General features: G+C 39.1%; 1 protein-coding gene across 3 annotated transcripts; it reads right to left on the reverse strand.

The window, feature by feature from the left end:
• Nucleotides 1-5,951: 5,951 nt before the first annotated feature.
• syt10 (synaptotagmin X) lies at nt 5,952-22,665 on the reverse strand. Of its 3 annotated transcripts, XM_086269250.1 has the most exons (8): nt 22,267-22,665; nt 21,178-21,571; nt 15,581-16,139; nt 12,734-12,854; nt 11,633-11,804; nt 11,352-11,481; nt 8,836-8,938; nt 5,952-8,011 (listed from the first exon to the last, which is right to left on the reverse strand). In XM_086269250.1, the coding sequence occupies exons 1-7, from the start codon at nt 22,466-22,468 to the stop codon at nt 8,867-8,869; spliced, it is 1,650 nt and encodes a 549-aa protein (XP_086125376.1). In that variant the 5' UTR covers nt 22,469-22,665; the 3' UTR covers nt 5,952-8,011; nt 8,836-8,866. The 3 variants fall into 3 exon arrangements, with proteins under 3 accessions (XP_086125376.1, XP_086125378.1, XP_086125375.1); XM_086269252.1 differs by having other exon boundaries at nt 5,952-8,938; nt 22,282-22,665; XM_086269249.1 differs by having other exon boundaries at nt 5,952-8,938.
• Between the last annotated feature and the right edge of the window lie 819 nt (nt 22,666-23,484).

Genomic DNA, 23,484 nt, shown 5'->3' on the forward strand with positions numbered 1-23,484 from the left:
AAAATTAAACAAAAACCTTTAACCTTGACAGCACAGAAAAATCATCAACAGAGGAAGAGAAACAACATTCACTCAAATACGCTAAGTACGAGTTTATGTCCGTGATCTTCAATTAAACACTTAACATCCTCCATACCCAGACAAGAGAGCACAGTCGAGTTTTAGCTGATGTTCCTGTGTGTGGGTGGGTTTATAGTCACTCCATGAAGATGATCTATTACTTCAGCGGAACTGAATTATTGAAAATTAGCTGCTGCTTTGTGTTGATGCCTTTCGTGCCTTCTTGTTTGTAATACTGTTATAGATAATTTGCCGGAACTCTTTCACACCACCAATTTAATACCTGAATTATATTATTTCCTACCATATGCATTACAGAGAGGATTACATGTCTGATCAGAGAGCCATGCATTTTTTAATGGAGGCACCGAAAGCTATAAAAATGCCTGTTAGGCTATAATGGGTGGTGGCATTACATAACTGTCTGCCTACTTACCCCTTTAACTGTAATTGTTCTTATAATAGAAGCACCCCCCTCTACCCTGCCATTAATGAGTTGACCTTTGACCTTTTGTATCCAATGCCCTGTGGAAAATTGCACCAGTATAAAGCAGAGCAGTGATTTCTTCAGCTGGGTGGGAAATTAGATAAATACCAGCGACTGTGATACCAGCCACATTTTATATAAAGCAACAGTGTCAACCTTCCTGACTCTCTAACAATCGGTTGTTAATTAACAAATATTACATTTCATAATAACTTTGCAGTACTGTGTTGTACTGTATACGCTTTTTTTTATTATAGATTGTTTTTACAGTCAGACATATGCCATACAAAACTTTTGTTGTCTCTCTTACAATCTGAAAATGTATTAGTTTTGATAACTATTCATGTGTTGGCACTGAACGCTGCTGTATTATTTTGGTTTTGTTTTGTTTTTTTTGGATGAATTGTAATCATGAAGATAAAGTGAGGTCTGTTTCCTTGTTACGTCATGACAAATGAAGCTAACATAATAACATGAAGTTGATTCAAATGGATATATTTACATTTTACAGCTTCTCACTGTACTGTAAAGTGAGGGATGCTGTCATTAGGCTAAAAATAAAAAATAAAATAAACCTAAATAAATCGGAAAGACAGCAAAAACTTTAGAAGTGGCCAAATTATCAATCAGGTAAAAAAAAAAAAAGAAGTAATCCACTGGCCAGCAATGCAACACCAAAAATCTGGAAAACCACACAAGACAACTAAAGTGCATGATGACAGAACTATGTTCATAGTTAATTAAAACCACTTAAACATCTGTTCAAGTCAAGAATGCTCTCTAGGACGTTGGCATATCCTCATCAAAGTTTTAGATTAAGAGATGCCTTCGTGAAATGCAGAGGGTTTCTCAATGGATGAAATACAGCCTTCCTTGGAGTCCACTGGTCCTAGACTTCATACAGTCATTGACTGCAAAGGATTTTCATCAAAGCATTAAAAAATAGGCATCCATCCATTTTCTTCAGTCATGGAGCCAGAGGTGGGGTACACCTGGACGCTTCATTAATCTCCCTCTTTGGCTCTCAGGGGAGGCGGACTCATCTTTCCCCCCCTCCCTCCCTTATCTTCCCTGCTGCTGCTTCTATGTGTTTGTCTAGTCTCGTCTAACTCTAACCCTCAAAGAGTTTCCCAGTCTTGTTCTCTAAAACCTAAAGAATTATGGATTTGATCAACTGGTCCCGTAATGGAATTGACACCCTGCTAGGCTTGCGAGAGCCCGATTGTCCTGCGGAGACGTTTGCTGCCAGATACTCGATGGTCGGTTGCGTCGTGTGTCTGGCGACACTGTCGATGGAGGACAATGAACGACATCTATCAATTTGGAACCATGATAAGAGAGTTCGGGCTGATTGGAGCTGGTTCAGACCTAGCTTATCGAAGAACAAGAAGCGGCTACAGCTGTTCAAAATCCCATAAGGCTGGCAAACATGATAGATGATTGGCAGGGCTGTGAGTACTTAGACTGTATTTTGAACGCAATATGGAATATGGATAAGATCTTGGAGAAGCTCATGGCTCTGTAATATGGATAACATCTTGGAGAAGAACAATGGGAATTGAGAGAACTGGTGACCAGTGATGGACATTAGACCAACTGGAAAATTGGATGCAGTTGGCCCCCCTGGCGCCAGCTGAAGGCCTGCCAAGGTTGAAGCTGACTAGAACATGATGTCAGAACTCTTTGTACCTCCTCCAGGCCACCAGGGTCCACTGGAGACTGTTGACTGACGCTTAACCGGGCGTGGTAACACTTTCTCTCAGCTGAACATGGGACACACACACACACACACACACACACACACACACACACACACACACGAAGCACGTACACGCCCTCACTATCACCCTCCCTACCCCGGATCCAACGCTTCCTCCCATGCTTACCTCCCATCGGATGTGGACACCGGATCAGCTGGAGGCGCAATCGAAGATTGCAGCGGTCCCAGATCAGCTGTACACACTGGAATACTCTCCCATGTTGCTTGTCTGTGTTTTATTGTGTTGATATCTGTGCATTCCTGTATTATGCTTTTGTGTTACACATTTCGATGTTTTTTTTCCCCCTTGCTACCTAGCCTGACCTGTCTCCCCAATGTGATGTTTGTGTATTGTATGTTCGGTTGGCAAGGCAACTGCAACTGACAAATAAACCCTATCTCATCTCATCTATTGCAGGGCTAACAGAGAATAACCAGTTTACAATGATCAATTAAGCTAGCATGCATGTTTCTGGACTGCAAGAGGAAGCAGGAGGACATTGATAGAACCCACAGTGGTACAGATGTACACTCTGCATAGCCCCAGCCATCCAAAGGATTCAAACCTGGAACCTTCTTGCTGTGAAGTGACGATGCTAACCACTTCACCTCTATGCCACCCCAAAACAATCATATTTAAGTGTCACATGTCAGTTTAATTGGAAATCACTGTGATAGTGCACACAAGCAAAATTACTAGAGGTATTTGCTCACATACTCATAGACCTAACTGCCTGTTTTCTTGTTGTATTGCAAAAGAGGTGGGGGGGGCGGTTTTATGCAACATGGTTTTTCTCAGATGACTCATGGGTGGACAGGGAGAGACTAAATGTGACTTACCTGACAAAGTGAAATCGTAAAATTGGGCAGAACATTTTCACAGCAATTTGTTGCATTGTGTTCATTAAATGGAGATTTTATTGCCAGTTCTGAGGCTTTTTGTAAGCGGCCTCAGTACGTTTAACAAAGAGCCTCAGCACTGGCAATTATTCGCTCACAAGGGACCAATATTAGGAAAGGTATGTGTTGTGCTAGTTCAACAAGAAGCTTTCATCTATATTTTTCAAGGTCCATGCCGACTATATGAAACTGTGACGGATAATTCACCCCAAATAATGACTAATCCTCCAGGTGCACTGTTGGCGCTGGCCACAAGGCCTGTCCAATCTCCTCCTAAGTCTTCATAGTGCACTGGTGTTAAATACCCGGCACAAATAAGTATTCAGGAAATAGCGAAGCTTTAATTACATGCATCAGCACATGGAGCAATTAGGCATTGCTAACTAAAGCTACAACTCCACTCTAAATGCGGGTTTAGCATACAGAGAGTGGGAAGCTTTCATTGCCAAGGAAACTAATGCAACAACCCCCTTTTGTCTGATTCTGTCTAATATTATGGATAAAAAGGAAGTTGCGCTGCATGTCACGCTGCACGAGAGCTCAAAATGTCCCCTTCATGTTTTACCATCAAACGAAAGTAATATGAGGAAGAGGGACCCAGCTTTCTCACAGGCCTTTTTATATTTGCTTAAAGATGTTAAGGGCAAGAATCTTCTATCCCTTACTGGAGTGCTTATCTATTATTTCTTATTAGAGCAGTGATTCAAGACTTACGCCAGACACAAATAGCAGGTGTTTGGATACAGGGCCCCTATTCTCTCACCATTTGATTCACTGTTACTACTATTACTGCTACTATTCATGCTGTTCAGCACTCTGAACAAGTCAGTCATTTTATCCTGTGTATTCATCACATTTTAAATGTAGACAGTGCTGTTTGCTTTTTACTCCTGGAAAATAAGAAGCTGCTTTTATTTTTGCCTTAACAGAAACACTGAAAAGCCACAGGTTTGCGTCAGCAAACATTGTGTGCCAGTTAGTACTGTGCGGATGACCTCTGTCCATTATGTATGAGAAGCACTTAGCAACGTGACTGTCATCATTCAAAGGCTTCAGAGATTTCCTTCTGCTTTATTTACTTCAGCAAGTTTAATTTGACCACTTGAGTGTTACCAGTCAATGCAGCAACAATATAGATGTAATTTCTATACTTGTTGGTCCTGTGTATAAAGACAGTGTGTGCTCTTGTATGTATGTGATGTAGTTGCGACCCAGTTTTGAAACGTTTCAAAAACTTGTTTAAAGCTCAGGTTGAAATCCCTACATTAGCAAACATATCAATAAACCCACAGTTCCCGCAGAACCTTTTCTTTCCAAAGATGAATTCTCAAAATACAGTCAGGCCAAAGAGAGCCTTCACTCTGCAGTCTTGTGAAAAACAAAAAGTGAAGAACAACACCCTGTTATGCAATAGCTTGTAGAAGAACTTTATTAAGTAATTCTTCTCTGTATGACTGTCAGGTTCTCACATTGTTGTGAAGGAGTTTTGCCAACTCTTCTTTACAGTATTGTTTCAGTTTGCAGGAATTCATTTATGCACAGCTCTCTTAGGGTCCAGACCACAACATTTCAATCAGGCTGTGCTCTGGACTTCTGACTGGATCACTGCTACACCTTGATTCTTTTCTTTTTCAGACATTCTGTTGTATATTTGCTGCTGTGTCTTGTTGCATGGCCCAGATTCAGCTAAGCTTTAGCTGCTGGACAGAGGACTCGACATCTGACTGGAGTTCGTGGTCTGCTCCATGACTGCGAGGTGCCTGGCTCCTGTCGTTGCAGAACAATCAAACCCAGAGCAAGCCCAAATCATTACCCCTCCACTAGTGTGCCTGGCAGTTAATAGAGTTAAAAGAGTTTGTGCTGATATGCTCCATTTTTGTTTTTGTTTTTTTGCCACATAAGGTACTGTGCTTTGTTTAATTTACAGATATCACCATTTTTGTCTTGTGTATCCAAATGATATTGCTCCAGAGGTCTGGTGGTTTGTTCAGATGCAGCTTTGCAAACCTAAGCCACGCTAAGGTTAAACGTAACATTTAACATGCTAACTATGGACTATAGGGTCTGAAACGTAGCTCTTCGGATTTTTGCAATTTCTCTGAGCACTGCATGGCCTGACCTTAGTGTGAATTTGCACTCTTGGGAAAATTGGGAGCTGTCTTGAATGTTTTCCACTTGTGAATAATCTTTTTCGCTGTAAAATGATGGAGCTGAAATTGTTTGGAAATTATAACCCTTCATGGAGTGATGGCCATTAACAGCTGCTTCGCTAAGATCCTCACTGAGGTCTTTCATCCTTAGAATTTCTAACACACACCTGAGTGCTCCAGACCATCAAATAACTAGAATTGCTGCTTTTATAGAAGGCTGTACTTCATTTTTCCACATGACCTTAAAAAGTCCTCTTAAAACTTTATTTTCTCACACACACACACAAAAAACTATGATTATAAAAAAAGAAATCTACCTGATTTCACTTTGGTCACTATCCCCTTCAAGGTTGTTTCCTTGTGCATCTCTCCAGTACTTTTGCTATATATGCATGCCTCTCTGTAGCACGTTCTGGTTACTTAAAGATCAAGGAGCACAGTGCACATCGGGATTTTCCAAATTTAAATCAAGTATGGTTTTTATGAATGCCCCCTTTTACTTTAGACACCTTTTATATACTTTGATTTCTTTAGCCACTAGAAGACTAATATAATTCCTGCCCAGACAGAGTGAGACATACTGTTATTTACTGATATTTTTTTAATTTATGTGTTTAAAATACATATGAAACAGATACAATAAATTATATCCCAAATATTTACTTTAAATTGTTACAAAAGTTATCACAAACTGTACACATCATGACAGTAGTCGAAGTTGTTCTCGGTCCATATATACTCAAACAATTACAGCTCAAAGCTCTAAGGTCCTAAACATGGAATAACTCGGTAAGGTAGAATTGGCTTCACTGGGTCTCCAGTTTGACTAATTGTTCACAACTATTACAGAACGTGTCGAAATTGCACTCGTTTACAGGTCGGAGCGCTTCAAAGTATCACCAAACAATAGAAATACATTGTGATGTCTCTATTTCCATAAGTTTACGACAGCTTTTTAGAATTCACTTTTCAATATATACAAACAAAAGTGCCATTGACAAGTATGGATATATACAACTGTAAACACAAACTTTTTAATCTGAAATACTCTGACATATTCGCATTTCCCCCGATAAGTGCTTAATTTTTTTGTAGTGGTGAGAGGCATGCTACAAGTAAAAATATTCTCTTTTTTTTTTAACACAGAGGACAGAGCAAGGGGAAAAGAGCATCATTAACTGCATTTGCAAGTAAGATAACAGTACATAGCCTTTTTCTATTTGCTATGTTGGGTTCTTATTAGTTATTACTCACAGGAAAATCTGAGATGATGGTTTATTTCATGTGGCTTAAAAATATAAAATATTGTAAAAATATTCATAATATATGGAAATATTTGAGTGTGTGTGTGTGTGTGTGTGTGTTAGCCACTGTTTGTATTAATCTTCTGCGCTTTTTAAAATTAAATTAACTGTTCAATAACACCTACTCCTTGCTGACTATTATACCTGTCAAGCCATTTAAATTTACAAGATTTTCTTTTTTCTTATCACCTGAAACACAGCTGCCACCAGCAGACACAGCTGCAGACTTTATCAGCTGGAGCCGTAGACAGTATAAACCATGAATGTAGAAGTAAGGCCAAGGCAGCTCCACAGTGGCCTCGTTTCTCTGACAAGTTCAGCCAAGGTGCAGCTGCTTTAAACATGCATTGTTTTAAAATTGCTAAAATTGTTTCAGCAGGGGTAGGTAATCTGGTTTAGAATGACCTTAACCAAACAATCCGACCCATAAATGGGATTTAGAATTGTATTTGTCATTTATGGTTATTCTAAGTCTCAGAACTATTTTTCAGGTTTCATATCCATCCTCTGACACTTACCCAGATTGGGGTCGGGAGGGAAACATCACCTCGTGTGTCCTTGGTCCGACCCAAACACGGACATGGCCAAAATGCATCTAGTCTTTTCTTTTGATGAGCAGTAGTGGCTTTAAGCTGAGCCCTTCTCAATTGATTGACCAGTAACTAGTTTCAAGCTTTAGTGAATAAAACATGAAGTTCATTTGGTAAATTATAGTTTGGTAAATTATTAATTAAAAAGGCAGGTTAACCAGGGTATGCTCCTTGGCTAATGCCACGGCAATCTCAGCGACTGTGTAACACTGTGAACCTCGAGGCTTCACAGCAGCTATGTTGATCTTTTATACTATTAGCGGCTGCAGCTAGCTTATTAACTATGCTAGCTATCTGAGTATTTAAAATACTAACTCTTTAATGTTTCCCACTGACTCGATTTAAAATGTCAATATAATGCAGGGATCCTAAAAGCGCAATCAAATGCTAAAAGATTGCAGCTAAAGCTCCGTCTCCCAAAGAAAAATTTAGCAACCTTATAAATTAATGATATATGGAGACGACGCGGCATTATTCTTGTACTCCAGTACAGGTTAATTTGCCTAATTATTACTGTTAATGTAAGAAACCTAAGATGTCACTACTTTTTTATTCTGTTCACTATGCTTCATTATGTATGTTTAAAAAGAACAACAGTTTTATTTTTAATGTTGCACATCAAAAGTTTACACAGAGGACAAACAGATGTGTTTACAAAACCTGCCTGTGGTTGCGTGAAAATGAACATTCAAGTGGGAACGAACTGCCAAATCTCACAGTCCACGACAGCGGTCATCTCCATGCGTTCTGAAGTGAACACCCTACAATAATGAACGTGGGAGTTTCAATATCAGTGTTACTGGACTAATTAGAGGGTAAGTTTAATTGTTTCTAAATAATACTGCTGCTTGTGTTTGCAGTTATGAAATAAGGTTGTTCTGTGTGTACAAAAATAAAGATGAATTTGTCATTTCATTGTGGCCAATTTTAAGAAACCAATTTAGTCTGAAGTTCATTTAGACACACTTTAATTTGATCTTTCTGTACATATGCTACATGAACCAGCTACTGTTTCTCCAAATATGAGAGTCCTGCAGAGTGATGGCTATTCTGTTTTACACATCTGTGACAGCTGTGACTGATATATTTACTGAGATTTCTCAGCCCTTGCAGAGGCTCAGTTACCTGCATTCCCAAATAAAACCTAGAGCATGACTCGCTTGATTCATCAAGTGTTTTTCATCAAGTAAATATTTTTGTGGTACTGAGCAGCATAGCCCTTAAACTTTGTGCCATTTCAAACTAAAATGGTAACGCACTAAAGAGCTTGAGGGCTGAAAAAATGTTGCTCTGGTACTGAAAAAAAACTGATAACGCTGCAAGTTAACCACCACAACTTGTTGCAGTGAGGCCTACCATTCATGTGGTCTGTGTAAATGTTAGTCAAATACGTTTCCAAAGCACACGTATGAAAAACAAACTTTGAATGACTGTGAGTGCTGTGCATAGCCATCTCTGTAGAGCACTTGAAGAACTTGCATTCAAATGAATGAATTTCAGTACAAACATAGAAACATGAAATCAATCCGCTCAAAAGGGTGATAGGCAACATAGCTTGTCGGCAAACAAACATCTGGTTTCTTACAGAGGTGATGCTGGCACTCCACCTGTGATCATCAGGGTGTATGTGGAGGTTTGGGTGAAGGACATGAACCTTGACTCTCAAAGCTTGCTGCTCTTCCAGGCCACTGAAAGGTAAAGCATCACAAAACAAGCAACATTAAAGAGCTATCCAGTCTTTCCCTGGTAAGCAGGTATTTTCTCTAGTCCTACAAATACACTGTGATCATAGGCAAATCTATTTTGGAGCAACTGGACCTTAAGCAGTGTATATCATTTCCCTTGTCTTGTTACATATAGGGTATGTCGGATTATATCCCAAATTAAATAGAAATGTAAAGAATCAATTTAGTCACATATTGCTACTTGATTATGATGTGATAATTCAAGATGCAATTACTAAAGAAAATACTGGGTGCTCAATGGCTACAGTGAAGTCCATAAGAATTTGCACAATAAATATATTTTTTATAATTTGGACTGAAATGCTGCCAAGATGTTCAGACTTCCAGCTTAACCTGAAGGGGTTTTCCAAAATAACATAAACTATGAAGGATTTAAAGCCTTTTTTATACATAATTCCTAATTTTTAGAAGCTCAAAATGAATCTGGCCAGTAAAAAAAATTATTTTAAATGTAAGGATCGTTCCTTTATCGTCATCGTGAGTGTAACTAATGATTTTGATCTTGTCACAAACTCTCAGTATTTTCATTTATGAAGGATTCTCTCGACTGTAGACTTTGATCATGACATCCTTTAGAATGTTCTTGACTTGGTTAGGTGTTGGTTGCTTTTAGCTTTTCCAAGCCATGGAAATAATTCTAATTTATTTCTTAGCCTCTGAAAATGGCACACTTAGTATTTCTGTAATTAATGGAATACTTCTCTTAAACCCCTTAAATTAAAGCTGAAAGCCTGCACTTCAATAGTTGGCGTACAGTGGAAATACAAAAACTCTTTCACCTTCCAAATATTTATAGACTCAACTGTACATCAGTCTTGTGTATCCATTTTTTGCTTTGACACATGATCCTTTCAAGCTTTCCCACAACTCGTGACTCCTCAGACCTCGACTATTTCAACATTTCAACAGCCTCTTCCCTGCTTTGACAAAAAAATCAATTTATCAGACTGTCCAAAGCCCAGCTACCAGACGTTTTAACAAGAACCTAGAGAAGTGACCACATCACACCTGTTTTAACCTTCAGTATGTTTTATATATATATATATCTCTATATATAGAGAGCCGAAAACTCGAGGTGGCAGAGCTTTCGCAGTAAGAGTCTCAGGACAATGGAACAAGCTGCCTGAGAAAACCAGGTCAGTTGAGTCAGTGACCTCTTTTAAATACCTTCCTCCATTATTTAAGAGCCTTTCCTGAAGTTACAAAATGTTATTAATCCACTTGTATTTCTCTGTTTAAATGGTTATTTAACCTTTAGTTTTCTTATTTTCTTGACTGTAAAATCTGCTTGCTTTGTTGCTTGTGCAAACTACCACCTGTAGAAAGGTCCTTTCTAGATAATGCATATATTTTGCCTATGATCACAGCTTTCACCAAATCATAATGTAGGTTTACCACTGAAAATAGGTAATCACCTGTGTTTTCCTATTCTCCAGGTGGGGAGTGGGTGTGACAAAAGAGGGAAAGAATTGATAACATGTAAAATATTAATTTACTGTAGTGAAACAGCTGTCCTCTGTAAAAAGGAAAAAAAGCCTTCCAGTCTATAAAACTGACAACTTCTCTATGAGTACAGGATTAGCTACTCCTTATCTGAAAAACAGGCCCCATTAAAAGGACTACATGCGCCTTTTGCTGCATGACTTAAATGAACACATGCAACATGTAAGTAACAATGGTTTGGAGACCAGCTTTCATGAAGTGAAGCCATCTGTTTTCCCTTAGAAAACAAATTTGGTGCCTTAGTATTGCAAAGAAATAAATGTTAAGCGTCTCAATGAGATTTTGGGGAAAATAGCTAATAAACTTTTCAAAATCCCTTCAAGGTTGTTCTTTATGTTTTTTTTGTTTGTTTGTTTGATTTACAGACAAGAGACTAATTTTAAGACAAAATGTATTTGTTTACAATCCCTTTTCCCCTGGATGCATATGTCCCCATGCAATAAGAACCCTTTTTCCTTGCAGATATCAAAGAGGGCACTTTCAATCTGCAGTATTAGTAATTTAAGAGAAAACAGCTGCTCATTAACATTGCAGCTGCGTCTAGGCTCCCTAAAACTTTGGAAATTAATCAGAAAAGTAAACCCTAAATTGGGAAGCAACAATTACACGTTCCGGATGATTTCATAGTTTCACAATGTTGGAAAGATTCAATTGAACTAATATAAAATAAAAATAAAAAGACATAAATAATGTGCTCCCCGTAGAGATGGAATAGATTGACATTTAGAAAATGTGACAGTCTACTGTGTGGTTTCTTTGCTTTGCAAGCCATAACACCTATACAGTTCAGTCTCACATTCAGAAGTTTTAATCGGGCTCTGTAAGACTAGTAAGGAAAAGAACATGCTTGTACCTCTCCTAGTGCATGCCAGTGCGTGATGGGCTTCCGTGGATAAGCCAACATTTCGTTCCAGTGATCTCGTCCGAGCCCTTCAGCATCTGGCCCCGTACGACACACGCCAATCACCTCATTGTGTCCAACACTGGTAGTCATAAAACACACACATTGACACACATGTGCTTTGGATCATGACTAAATTAAAAAGATGTTTTGATCTACTTCTACTCTGCTCACTTTATCGTTTTAATGTAAGCATGTGAACATAAACAGTATTTAGTGAGTATTTAACTCACCGATCATAATCCATGACCATGATGGACAGACTGACTTGTTCCACATTCTCCGGGGGAATATCGAAGATGATAGCCTCGTTGTACACCGGATTAAGTGTGCTTTTCTTAATTGTTGTTTTTCGTTTCTTTAACCTCCGTCCATCACACATCAAGTAGACCTTCACATATGGATCTGAGAGACAAATATATGAAATAATTTGCAATTGTGTCAAAAGCTTTCATGGCTTCTGACATTAAACTTCATTAGCCTCTTTGTTTCAGTTTCTTGTGCATTGTTTTTGCCTTTCTGGTTTTTCTCCTGGCATCCCTCGGTGCTCCTCGGGGCTCCATATTGGGCCCACTACTCTTCTCTGTCAATGATTTATCAAATGCCTCCTCCCATTTTTATGCAGATGATACAATCTGCTGTTGTTTGTGTTTTTCAGTTGTAAAAACCCTCAGATTTCAGTAGTTTGCCTATTATGATGCTTAGTATCATTTAACTTTACATAAGTTTCTGTTAAATGCAGACAAATCTAAGTTCATTTTATTCATAAATAATCAAAGGGCTGAAACTTGTATTCAGGTATCATTATCGATCAGAATTTTCTCATTTAAACTTTATATTGAAAATCCTGTGTCCAAGATAAAAAATAAATTAATTAGGTTTCTTTTCAGGAATGCATTTTTTATTGTGCTCTAAGTCAGGCGACCTACAGGGGAACTTCTCATTATGAACACACCTGGCTAATACTTAAAGAGGCTGGATGCCATTTATCATTGTTCTTTACATTTATTACAGACCTTGGAAAACTTGTACATCACTCTCTTCTGTATGCTGCTGCTAAGTGACCGGCTCTGTATATCCCAGACCTTCCCGTGGATTGGTTTTTGCAAATAAATCACTGCTTGGGCTAGTTTCTTCTTATGTGTGTGACTCTATTTCTAAAAACCACAACCAATGTGTCCTATGTTCTCAGAATATTTTATAAAAGAGACTTTTACCTGGAAAAATAAAGGATATATATCGTCCCTATTTCTTTTTGCTCTCTCAGCTTAACTATATTTAATTAATTCCTAAGTTTTGCTTTTGATGTGAAGACTATTTTGCTATTTGATTACCTGAGGAGCCTGTGATGTCCATGGCTTTGAGGTTTCTGCATTTGATGACTGTTAGGGTCATTCTCCCTGCTGTGGGGAGGTAGCACAACGAGTACATGATCTCTCCCAAATCGATACTCTCCTGGAGGGCATAAAAAGAAAAGAGAGCAGAATGTATTGAACCAAATTTAAATGATTTGCCACATTCTGTGAATCAAAATGCCAAAGCAAAGGAGCAAACAGGTCAGTTTTTAAAAGAGGTCATATGCATTGAGCTGATAGTGAGAGTTTAATTAGCATGGCTCTGCAGGCTATTTGACATTTATCTCAGTCCTTCAATTCTTTATGGCGGTAAACTTAACTAACAATTAACTGTTCAGATTTGTTACTGTTTCTTCATCCAATAACCGTAAATCATTAATCTAGTAGTAAATAGTACTAATGTATGGTTTCCAGGCTTTGGTAACAGTCCTAAGAAAACCATCTCAACAATACTTTGGTGGTTGTAATACAGGCAATCATAGCCAGGAGAGGTTAAATCATACATAGCGTGATATGTCACTATATTAATCGTTAGAATGAACTTTTTTATTGGTAATTGATGGGAAAGTATCTTTTTTAAACAGATAGACGCATTAAACTATCATGTTTTGCAATGACTTGAGAAACCACAAGATCAAAATTATAACATCTTCTTTGTATTAGACTTCATCATCATCATCAGGCCAATATTTCAATTATTCAGAAACTTCGGTTTATGACCAAGTATCAATGAAATGAAAGTCATTCACAAATCTGTCAACTGTTGTTGGTAATAAACAATACAGTTTATTTAGCAAATGTTAGCATACTAGCATAAACTAAGATAATCAAGACTGCAAAATGTATAGCTGCTAAACATCTAAATGATCTTATCATTATGGCTTTATAGACCTGTTAGCATGTTTTTTAAATCACTATTGTATATGCAATATTATTTGATTCATTGTAGTTGAGTTTGTTGTTGGCTCAATTTGTTTGCTAGCAAAACGAATACCAATAGCGTATGTTGTGATTTCAAAACGTAAGAACATGATTTTGCAGCTCATTTAATTGTTAGTTTGTAGAGATTCTTAAAATTAAGTTTGTTTGTTTATTCTGTCATAGTTTACACAATGAATTAGGTTACATTGGTAATTGTTAATGACATTATCTATAACTACTAAAAAGAGAAGTGTAGACTGTTTTTTCTGCTGAAATTTAACATCATAGTTGTTAATTGTGTAATCTAGACAACTCTCTGCAACTACACATTTATAGCCAGTGAAATCCCGTACGCTACATCTTACTATTGAATTAACATTGGAGTTTGGCTTGAATGTTCAATTATTGTAAGCCTCTCTCACACAGACCTACAGACTGGTCTGTAAACATCTTGAAATAAGGGGAAACGTGTGTTCCCCAAGATTGATCACAAAGAGGTATAAGGTGCTACACTCAAAACCTCACTGAGATTGCTATGGTTGTTAGCGAGGCGTTGCAGCTGCCCATAGTTTACATGATAAACTCATCTGCGAACGCTCAGCAACTACTCTCCAAGTTGTAGTGAAATTGTGAAAGTAAACATTTCACCTATGTTTTCCCATATGTTTTGGTTTCAGCAAGCTGCACTTTTCACAGTTTGTGCACCGGTTGGAGAACAGTTGGCAAGTGCTTGCAGAAAAGTTAAGAGAAACCAATAGGAAGGGAGTTGAAGTTAGACAATACCTTATAACCACACATGTTTATAAATACTACTTGTGCCATAAAAATTGTCAGATAAATACCTTAAGATTAGTACAGGTCCAAAGTTACCAAGCTGCCTTTGGTTGTGTCAACACAGAAATAGGAATATAAAAAAAGAAATCCCACAATCCAAGTGACTATGATGAGATGTGCACAGGAGGAAAAATATAAATATAAACTTTCTCCATGCCATTTATATTACCAAACTCTATATGAAGTTGTCTATAGAGTTACATTAGTCCGTTTATTTTAAAGTGATGTCTTATGAGTCTATGATAGTGTAGCATTCCTCTGGAGTTGAATGTAATGAGCACTGAAATCACACCCGACTGCAGTTTTCTCTTGCACAGTCTCCATGCAGTTCTCATAGGTAAGGGTAAAATTTAATTGATGCAACAAATGTGGTTTTAAGTAAACAAATTTTATCAGCTCTTAATGCCTGTGCTTTTAGAAAGCATCAATATAAAAATTATAATATATTAAGGAAGCGAGAGAATAGCCAGTTAAACAATTCTTTATGCAAAACAAAATTTATTGTTCTTCTGTTGCTGCTAATTTAGCCCACAGACACTAAAGTGAACCTGAAAGCAAAGGCTCAGTGTTTCTCACCAGGAACACATTCATTAATAAAGCCCAGCCTCTTGAGCAAATTGTGATAAGTGGTTATGCTGGAGTAAATGCATTCGGGGGCTAAATAACCACAAATCTTTAGAAAAGAGTTCATATGAGGACAGGCTATCTGCAGTATGCTGCAAAGCCTGCAAACACTTTTTGTTTACCTGTAGAGTTTTAGTCACTGCATAAATGTGGTCTTGGATATTTTTTACTCTGTTTCTATAATTACATCTGCAGAATACCCAGCATTTTCTGGAAAATGCTGTGTGGGTGTTTGGCTGTTGAAATCCATTTCCCAAAGCATTTGAATTATGCAATGCATTGCATCTGCCATAATATTTTTTGATTAGACATTTCTGACAACAGTATAAAATCCCATTCACTACTACCACGGTAACAGCACAGAGGCCTGGTGCAACATTTCTTAAATAGCAACAACATACACATATGCGAGGATTTGGCAGTGTCTTAGTGTGAACACCAACTCACTGTGGTTGCTGCATGAATATCCTTCCAAACAACCGCCTCCCTGGAAAGATCAGAGAGTTCAAAGAGGTTGTCCACAACCACCTCCCCAATCATATCGTGGCTGGTGAATCGGTCAAAGTCGTAGACGCTGAAATGGAGCTTGCGGTTGCAAAGCTCATCGTATACTACGGGGAAACAGAAGGTCTCGTCAAATGTGGGGTTTAGATTCTTGCGATGAACTCGAGTCTGGAACTTCTTCTTTCTCTCGGGTAGCAAGTAGATCTTCACATATGGGTCAGAGGTGCCTGTGAAGTCTTTGGCAGGCAGATCCAAAGCTTTCAGGATCCTCACCACCAAAGCCTGCTCCTCGTAGTCGTAACGAAGCGAAAAGCTTAGCTTTCCACAAGTCTCCACGGGCTCTTTGGCCTCTTCTGAGTCCACAGACTTCTGCTTGTAGAGTTCAGGTTTTATTCTTCCAATGCTGACAGTAGAGGACTGGCGGAGAGGCACTGTGTCCATGGTGAAGTCAACACTGGTGACATTCTTCTGACGAGGCAGGTGGCGCCTGAATGAATTGTGCCTGTTGAAAGGAGCATCACAGAGCATCAGGTAAATGTCTCATTTGTCGTGTGTTTGGCGTCATGGAAGAGCAGCTTTTTTATGGAACAAAAGGTTTATCAGAGCAAAATACCACACAAATAAAAGCTGGTTATTGTTTTTATTACTATTCAGGAAAAAGTCTAAAAACAATATCTAGTGTAGAAACCTTTAAATGTTTAATAAACTACCACCAGATGCTCACAATAGTGCATAATTAACTAGGAACCAAAATGGCGATAGTCTAAATATTGTCCAGAGATATATATGCTTTGTTTTTTTAAATCCCCCTGTGGGCGGTCTTTATCCTTCGAGCTCCTCATCTTCTCTACCTCCTCTTTCAACCCTTGGTATTCTCAAGCTTCTTGTGTTACTCGTGTTTATATTGCTTCCTCTGCTTGTCAACCGTTACTGTGTCTGGTTGGTAGCGGACACAGTAGAGGGCCGCCACAGTCACCAGTTTGTCTGTTTGTATCTCGAAGTCAAACAGGATCTTAGCTTGGCCATTTTCAAACTACCCTGGGGGCGTTGCGCTTGATACTTCTAGGCCATGCTCGGCACAGATGTTCAGCGACTTGGTTATGGCTTTCCATGTATGACTCATGTGCTAGCATCTTTTGATGCTCATATCAAGTCTGTGACCCGGTCTTGCTCTGGAGCAGAAGCCCCACCCACCTGCAGTTTAAAGTTTGTTTTGTATATGAGGAGCAGCCAATCAGAGGTTTGCTTAAAGGGGGCTTGTTTTAGACAGATGATCAGTTTTTCCAGCTTTATTTGACAGACACAGTGAGGAAAGGACAGGAAAGCGGGGGCAGAGCGAGAGGAAGGCATGTGGCAAAGGGCCGCAGGTCAGACTTGAACCCAGGCCAGGCGCTCTCAGCCTATAAAGCAGCGCCCTATATTGCATATTTTAAATCCCAGCAAACTCCCTAGCTGAAAATAGCTGGTTTTATCATCCATATGGTAACAGGTGATATTAAATCACCAGTGATCAAAGTGACAAATTGATTTTTGCCACTACTGGCGTTGGTTTGGGGAAATGAAAACACATCTCCAGCACTCAGATTTGAGCCCTCATTCCAATTACCTGAATGCTGCAAATTTCAGTGAAGTTGACATCTTTTGAGAAAACCACGTCTGTCTTTGACTCGCCGATCTTGTCACCTAGCAACTGGCCCTCCTCCTCTCTGACCGTAAGACAATCACAGCAGCCTGACAACCGTGGCACAGGAAGCACAGCTGAAGATTAAATACTACACTGAAATATTGTAAACAGCACAGAGGGGGAACATCGCCAGCACAAATCTCAGAGGAAAAGGAAAGTGTGCCTGATTTACCAACTGAACATTGATTAGCAAGATTTGTTTTCTCCTTTATGATTTTTGTGTATTGTCAACCTTTATCTCTCTTTGAATCCCCCAACACACACTCAATCCATATGGGCTTATTGACATCTTCCTTTGTCTTCCTCTTTCTCTGTTTTCCTAAGTGTTAAAGTTACAAACATCTACAATACCCTGAAAAAGTTTAACAACCTTCGGACTCCAAACTTTTGCAGTGTATGGTTTGTCACACAATAGATAAAAGTTATATTTTGTGTCTCATTAGTTGTCTAGAAACCAAACACTATAATGTCAGTTAGAATTTTGGCTACCATCATTTTGTTTCTTTGAAGCCAGAAGTGAACTTATAAAAAGTAGAGATGGACCGATCCGATATTACGTATCGGTATCGGTCCGATACTGACCTAAATTACTGGATCGGATATCGGAGAAAAATAAAAAATGTAATCCGATCCATTAAATATCACGAAAGCACCTCACAAAACTTGCAACACGCCGTAACTCACCTCAGAACGTTAGCACGTCGGAGCAGTATGCATCACGTGATAGAGCGGCTGTGGCATGCGGGACCTGTCGGTGGTCTGGATAGCATTTGGAGCTTCGCTAGCAACCCGGCATTTCATCTCCGACAAAGTTATCCCGAGAGAAGTAAAGCAAGTGTGTAAGTCCATCTCTGAATGTTTGTAAAGCATTCCTGCGTTAAGCTTAACAAGCGACTGCCTCTTCTTGCTGCTACTTCAATCATGAAACTGCTTAATGATCAGCTGATCGGCTTTTCTGTCGCGACTCCGTCTCTCTGGTTTGTTTTTGGCCCACTTTGCACCAGAAAGAGGAAACCAGCGGCTAAACAACAGCAGCACGTTTAAGTTTGATAAGCTGTTGTTAGAATTTATTTAATATTACTTTCTACTCGAGGATCTTTTTCTACGTAGCTGACGGCTGGTAACTGTGCAGGGGCGGATCTAGCAAAGTTTAGCCAGGGGGGCCGATAGGGCATTAACAGGGAAAAGGGGGCACAAAGACATACTTTTCTTTCTTATTCTCATTTAAAATGTCTAGCTTTTAATAAATAATTATCTGACACACAAAGTTTTAATTTGATGTAAAATGAATAGAAGTCAATTACTGTATATAGTGACTATTAAGTCTAATATATATACCCTAGTAAGCTATAGTACTTTTTCCTTTGGGAAGGTACCATCTGTGCAGTCTGCAATTTTGTTGAAGAAAGATGTTGAATCTATTTAATATTTCTTGAAAAATAATTGATTTCTGTGCATTTTTTTTCACACTGCATCAAATTAAGGTTGATTACGTCGATTAAGCATCATGAGGTGGAGCGTGAGGGGTGGTTCCCTATTTTTTATTTATTTCTTTTTCTTGTTGCTGGGAGTTGGAACCCTATTAGTTAGGTTGCTTAATATTTACGCTAAGTACTCTTTAAAATACCAGAATAGGGAGGATGGTGTAGGTTTAAGTTTATTAGATTGATCAGTATTGCTGAACTATGAAATATTTTTTTTTTTGCATATAGGTATAACAGAATAGCTTTAGTGTAGTTGTTGTTTTAAACTTGAGTATGAACTTATACAAAATGCAGCAAGATATTTAAAAAACAGTTTTGTTGATTAAAAAACACTATATCGGATTCATATCGGTATCGGCAGATATCCAAATTTATGATATCGGTATCGGTATCGGACATAAAAAAGTGGTATCGTGCCATCTCTAATAAAAAGTAGACGGCTAGGTTATCAGCTAACTCGAAGCATGCTACATATAAACTGTACACTTATTGGCTTATTAAATACCATTCAATACTAAAATTCCACTTGTGAAAACTGAGGCACAAACTTCCTACTGTTTGGAGCCATGGCACATATTTCACATTAGAAAACAACCCAACAAAAATGTCACAAAAAGCATATTGATCATTTTTCACTGCACACCAAATATAGCGGAATTGACTCTGTTTGTCCCCAGTATACCTTTTTCTCTTTCTTTGACCACTAATCATGCTAGGGCCTTCACGCCCCTCTGTATAGTTATGGGGGAGAAAAAGCATTTGCAGTGACGAAAACATTTCTGTAACAGGGTGTATTTTGTTATTTTGGGGACGGACTCGCTTTTGGAACGGGTCTCTAGTGGTCATTTGAAGAATTGCAATTCAATTTCTCAGTTTTTAACTCTGTGTGCTGTCTTGACACAAAGAGGCCAAAGCAAAATATGGAAAATTGTTTTTAAAAATTGTCTTTACTAATGAGTATAGTTGAAAATGAAACATATATGATTGACTTAAACTTCATCCCTCTGTTTTGCATTTCCACCCTTGTTCCACAAAGTTTCACCTGTGCTCTGCCACTGTTTGGCTTGGTTACAGATGCACAGTTACACATAAATGTCAGGGTCAGAGTCAATCAGAGGAAGAGTTGGTGATGGTCTTTGCATAATGTGGATGTCAAATTTTAACAACGACAGCTGAGGACAGAAAAAAGTGTGTCTGTAAAGGTCACCGAAACACGGTGGAAACTCTGTAGAGTTTCTATTATGTGACTATTTTAGTTTAAACATTTACCTGCCAGTATGAAGGGAAGGTTTCTAAGACTGAATCTCCAAACTAAAAATGCTTTTGGTGCTTGGCAAATGTTAATTGTGGACGCTGAACCAAGTTAGTCATAAATTCTTAGAATAATTTTAATAATTAGTCATTGTTTCAAATGTCAAATTGTTTTCTATTTTTTGGTTCCAGCTTTTCAGCTCTGAGGATTTGTTTCTTTTCTTTGTGACACTGAAATAAAATCCCAGTTTTGGACTGTTGGGTTTCCATGTTTGCAGATGTCAGCAGTTAGATTTCCTGGTTTTCCAAGACTATATCTACTAGTTTTTCTGGTGTTATAACCTGATTATGGTATATGCTGCTAGGCTTTTCTTTTAAGCCACGATTAACTCTAAAACATTAGTTTTGCTTTAGGCTTCTTTTAGCTTTTGCTGTCAAAAAAGTAGGCGGAGGAATTGAGAAGGTAGGTCTTGTAATCTTTAACCTGTCCTATCTGCATAACTGGTGGGTGTATAATTCATGGAGGCCTACGCCACAATATCATTTAATTAACAAGCCCTAACAACAAATCAAAGTGCATGTCAATACCAGCTTCCTCCGAGAAACTGAGCACAGCTGCCTGGTGCGTCTGACAAAAACCCAACCTTCCACCATGACAGCTCCCACCCCACAGCCATGCTAATTATGGACCTTCTAGTTTAAACACAGTACTGGAAAACAAAGAGAAGAAAGAGTTGATTGTTTAATGACTGAGGTCTTTACCAGAGCAGCTTGACTCACATGTACAAGTGATTATAGGGTTCAAAGTGCAGCAAGGAGATGTGTCAGAAATGCTGCAGAATCTCATTTTTGTGATGTACAACAGCAGCAGCAGCTATTCAAGGTCACCAACCAGTCACTGACATGTGCCACACTACCTCGAGGACAGCAGCAGCAGCCCTGTCACGAACTGTCAGGACAGTTTGTGCTCTATGTGAGTTTTTGTTTTTTTAAATGTGTTTCTTGTAACATGGGTGGGGAGATGGACAAAACAAAAGAGATCTTTAATATGCTACACTTAGTTGTAAGCACAAGTGGCCTGAGTGCAGAAGCAGACTAGGGACTGGTTCATGTGACAGTACCTGGAGGAGGAGGTTGGCTCGGTGGTCTGCCTCTGGATTTTAGCCTGCTGGCTGAGCTTCTCCCTCAGAGCTGTCTGGACCTCGGCAGGGATGTCTGGAGACGTTTGGCTGATCTTCATGGCTGCCTCCAGTAGCTTGACTGAGCTCCGTCCATTCACCTTCACTTCAGGCGGCTGTTTCTTTTCCACCTCCGCCACTTTAAACTCAGTAACCGGGGGGGAGTTGGGTGGGGGTGCCTCGGGGAAACCCCCACGGAGCACATTTTCAGCGTGGGCTGACAGAGCCTTGCTCCTCCAGATGGGCCAACACAGCTTCCAAAAGACAAAGAGAGAGACTACCAACAGGGCGAGGCCACAGAAACCCACGACCACAGCAAGGAGACTAATAGAGATGTCTACATTCAACCAAAGGACAAAGACAGGTGACACATAGAAAGGAGGAGAGAAGCAGGCGAAGGACAAAATATGACCAACAAACATGCAAGGGAGAAGGAGAAAAAGGGAGAGAAAGCAAGCTGTAAGAAAGAGGGGGCAGCAAATGCACCTGTTTGATATAGAAAGATCATATAAAGGTCATAAAACCACAGTTTAGTGAGGAGACACAGCATCAGGAAAACAGCACGAAAAGAAAAACATCTGGCACCACATCTCCCCTTCTGGCTTCTATTTAAAAGCAAAGTTTGCACCCGCTGTGCAACAGTATGCAAGGAAGCTTAATTCAGCTTAAAAATTCAGATTTTCAATCAAGCTGGCACTAGAGTGAAATTTCACAGACTGCAAATTTACAAAGGAAACATAGCTGAAGGGAGGAGAATCATTTCGTCCTCTCGGTCTGTTTCCCACCTGTTGCTGTTTCACTCAGTGTGGACTGAGATGCGTAACAGGTAGACACTTTCAGAACATTTTTCGTTTTTAAAAAAACGCAGTAAAAATAAGGATAATAGTGGACTAATAAACTTTTAACTAGTTGGTGATTAGTTCATCCATTCCCCCTCGAAACTCTGCGAGTACTGGGCGCCATGACTTTAGAGAAAGAAGTGATTAATTAAGGGAATTGGGGAGAATAAAATAATGACTTTATTCTATTTACCTGCGTGTCCTTTACCTGGTATGTTGCTCTCAAGGGGGAATATATCCGAACATTTCTCCCGGTCTACGTGTCCCGCGAGACAAAGTTCCGTAACGATTTGGAGAGCCCTTTGGCACAGAGTGACGCTGTCATCCGTCCGAACATTCATGTCTCTCCGGTTAAGCCATTGCACGCCGGAGGAGCCGGGAGGGCGGCGGTTCATTTGGAAACCTTTTATGCGCCGCAGAGTGCAGCCTGTCCGCGGGAGACAGTGGGGAAGCGCGCAGAGTCCTGATCCATATCCAACGCGCAACGAGGAGCGACTGGCCGCACGCGCTCCCTGCGTTTGAATAACAGCAAACGGGGTGCTCGAGTCCAACCCTCACTGCGTCCAATAGCGATGCGCTTCGGTTTGATACTCAGTCCTGTTGGTCGGGGTTTGTAACGGGATTACTTTTTCGAGTAATGACTGGAGTGTTCTCTATGAGGGACAGACGACCTCGCTATGTCCCCGCCTTTCGGCCAACGCATGTTGGCTTCCCGATCCCCTGTGGCCCTCGGTCTGTGGTTATAAAGATTCAGCAGATCTAAGTCAAAGCCAAAGAAAAGTAACACTTTTCAAAAAGCATCACAGAGCTAGAAAAATAGGCTTACATACAAGCTGCCCCATACCTACAGAAAATTTGTGTTTTGTTATATATTTATATGAATATTTGCACAGATTAGAAGGTCAGAAAAGTTTTTCCAGTCAGTCATCAAATTCATATTTTTTGAAAGTGTGTGTCACCAAAGCCAGTTTGCGTTCTTATGGTTATTCCAATTTACTGAGAATCACTTGACCTGTGATGTTTTTTTTAAACTACTGACTAATTTCAAAACCTAAATTTCTTGTAAAATCATTCTAATCAGTATTATTATTATTATTGTTATTATTATTATTATTATTATTATTGTTGTTGTTGTTGTTGTTGTTATTGTTATTTTCTATGAACCATTCAATATCATATACTCAGTAATGCTTAAGTAATGATTGACTCATCATGATGATGATTAATCTAAGATGTGTCATTAATTTTCTAGCCATTAACAAATGTGAAGTGCAAATTTAGATCATCCATTAAAAAATGATTCACTGTTACCTCAAATGTGGACTGACACGTGAGCATGTTAGCTTCTCAACATCCCAGTTTATTTATGTTACTGTGTATATCTTGAATTTGATTAAAAACATGACTCTTC

Source organism: Aulonocara sp. 'chitande type north' Nkhata Bay, linkage group LG17, assembly GCF_057382095.1.
Source record: "Aulonocara sp. 'chitande type north' Nkhata Bay isolate Kocher_YH1m ecotype deep benthic linkage group LG17, A_spYH_male_GT1.1, whole genome shotgun sequence".
In the NCBI taxonomy this organism is placed as follows: domain Eukaryota; kingdom Metazoa; phylum Chordata; class Actinopteri; order Cichliformes; family Cichlidae; genus Aulonocara; species Aulonocara sp. 'chitande type north' Nkhata Bay.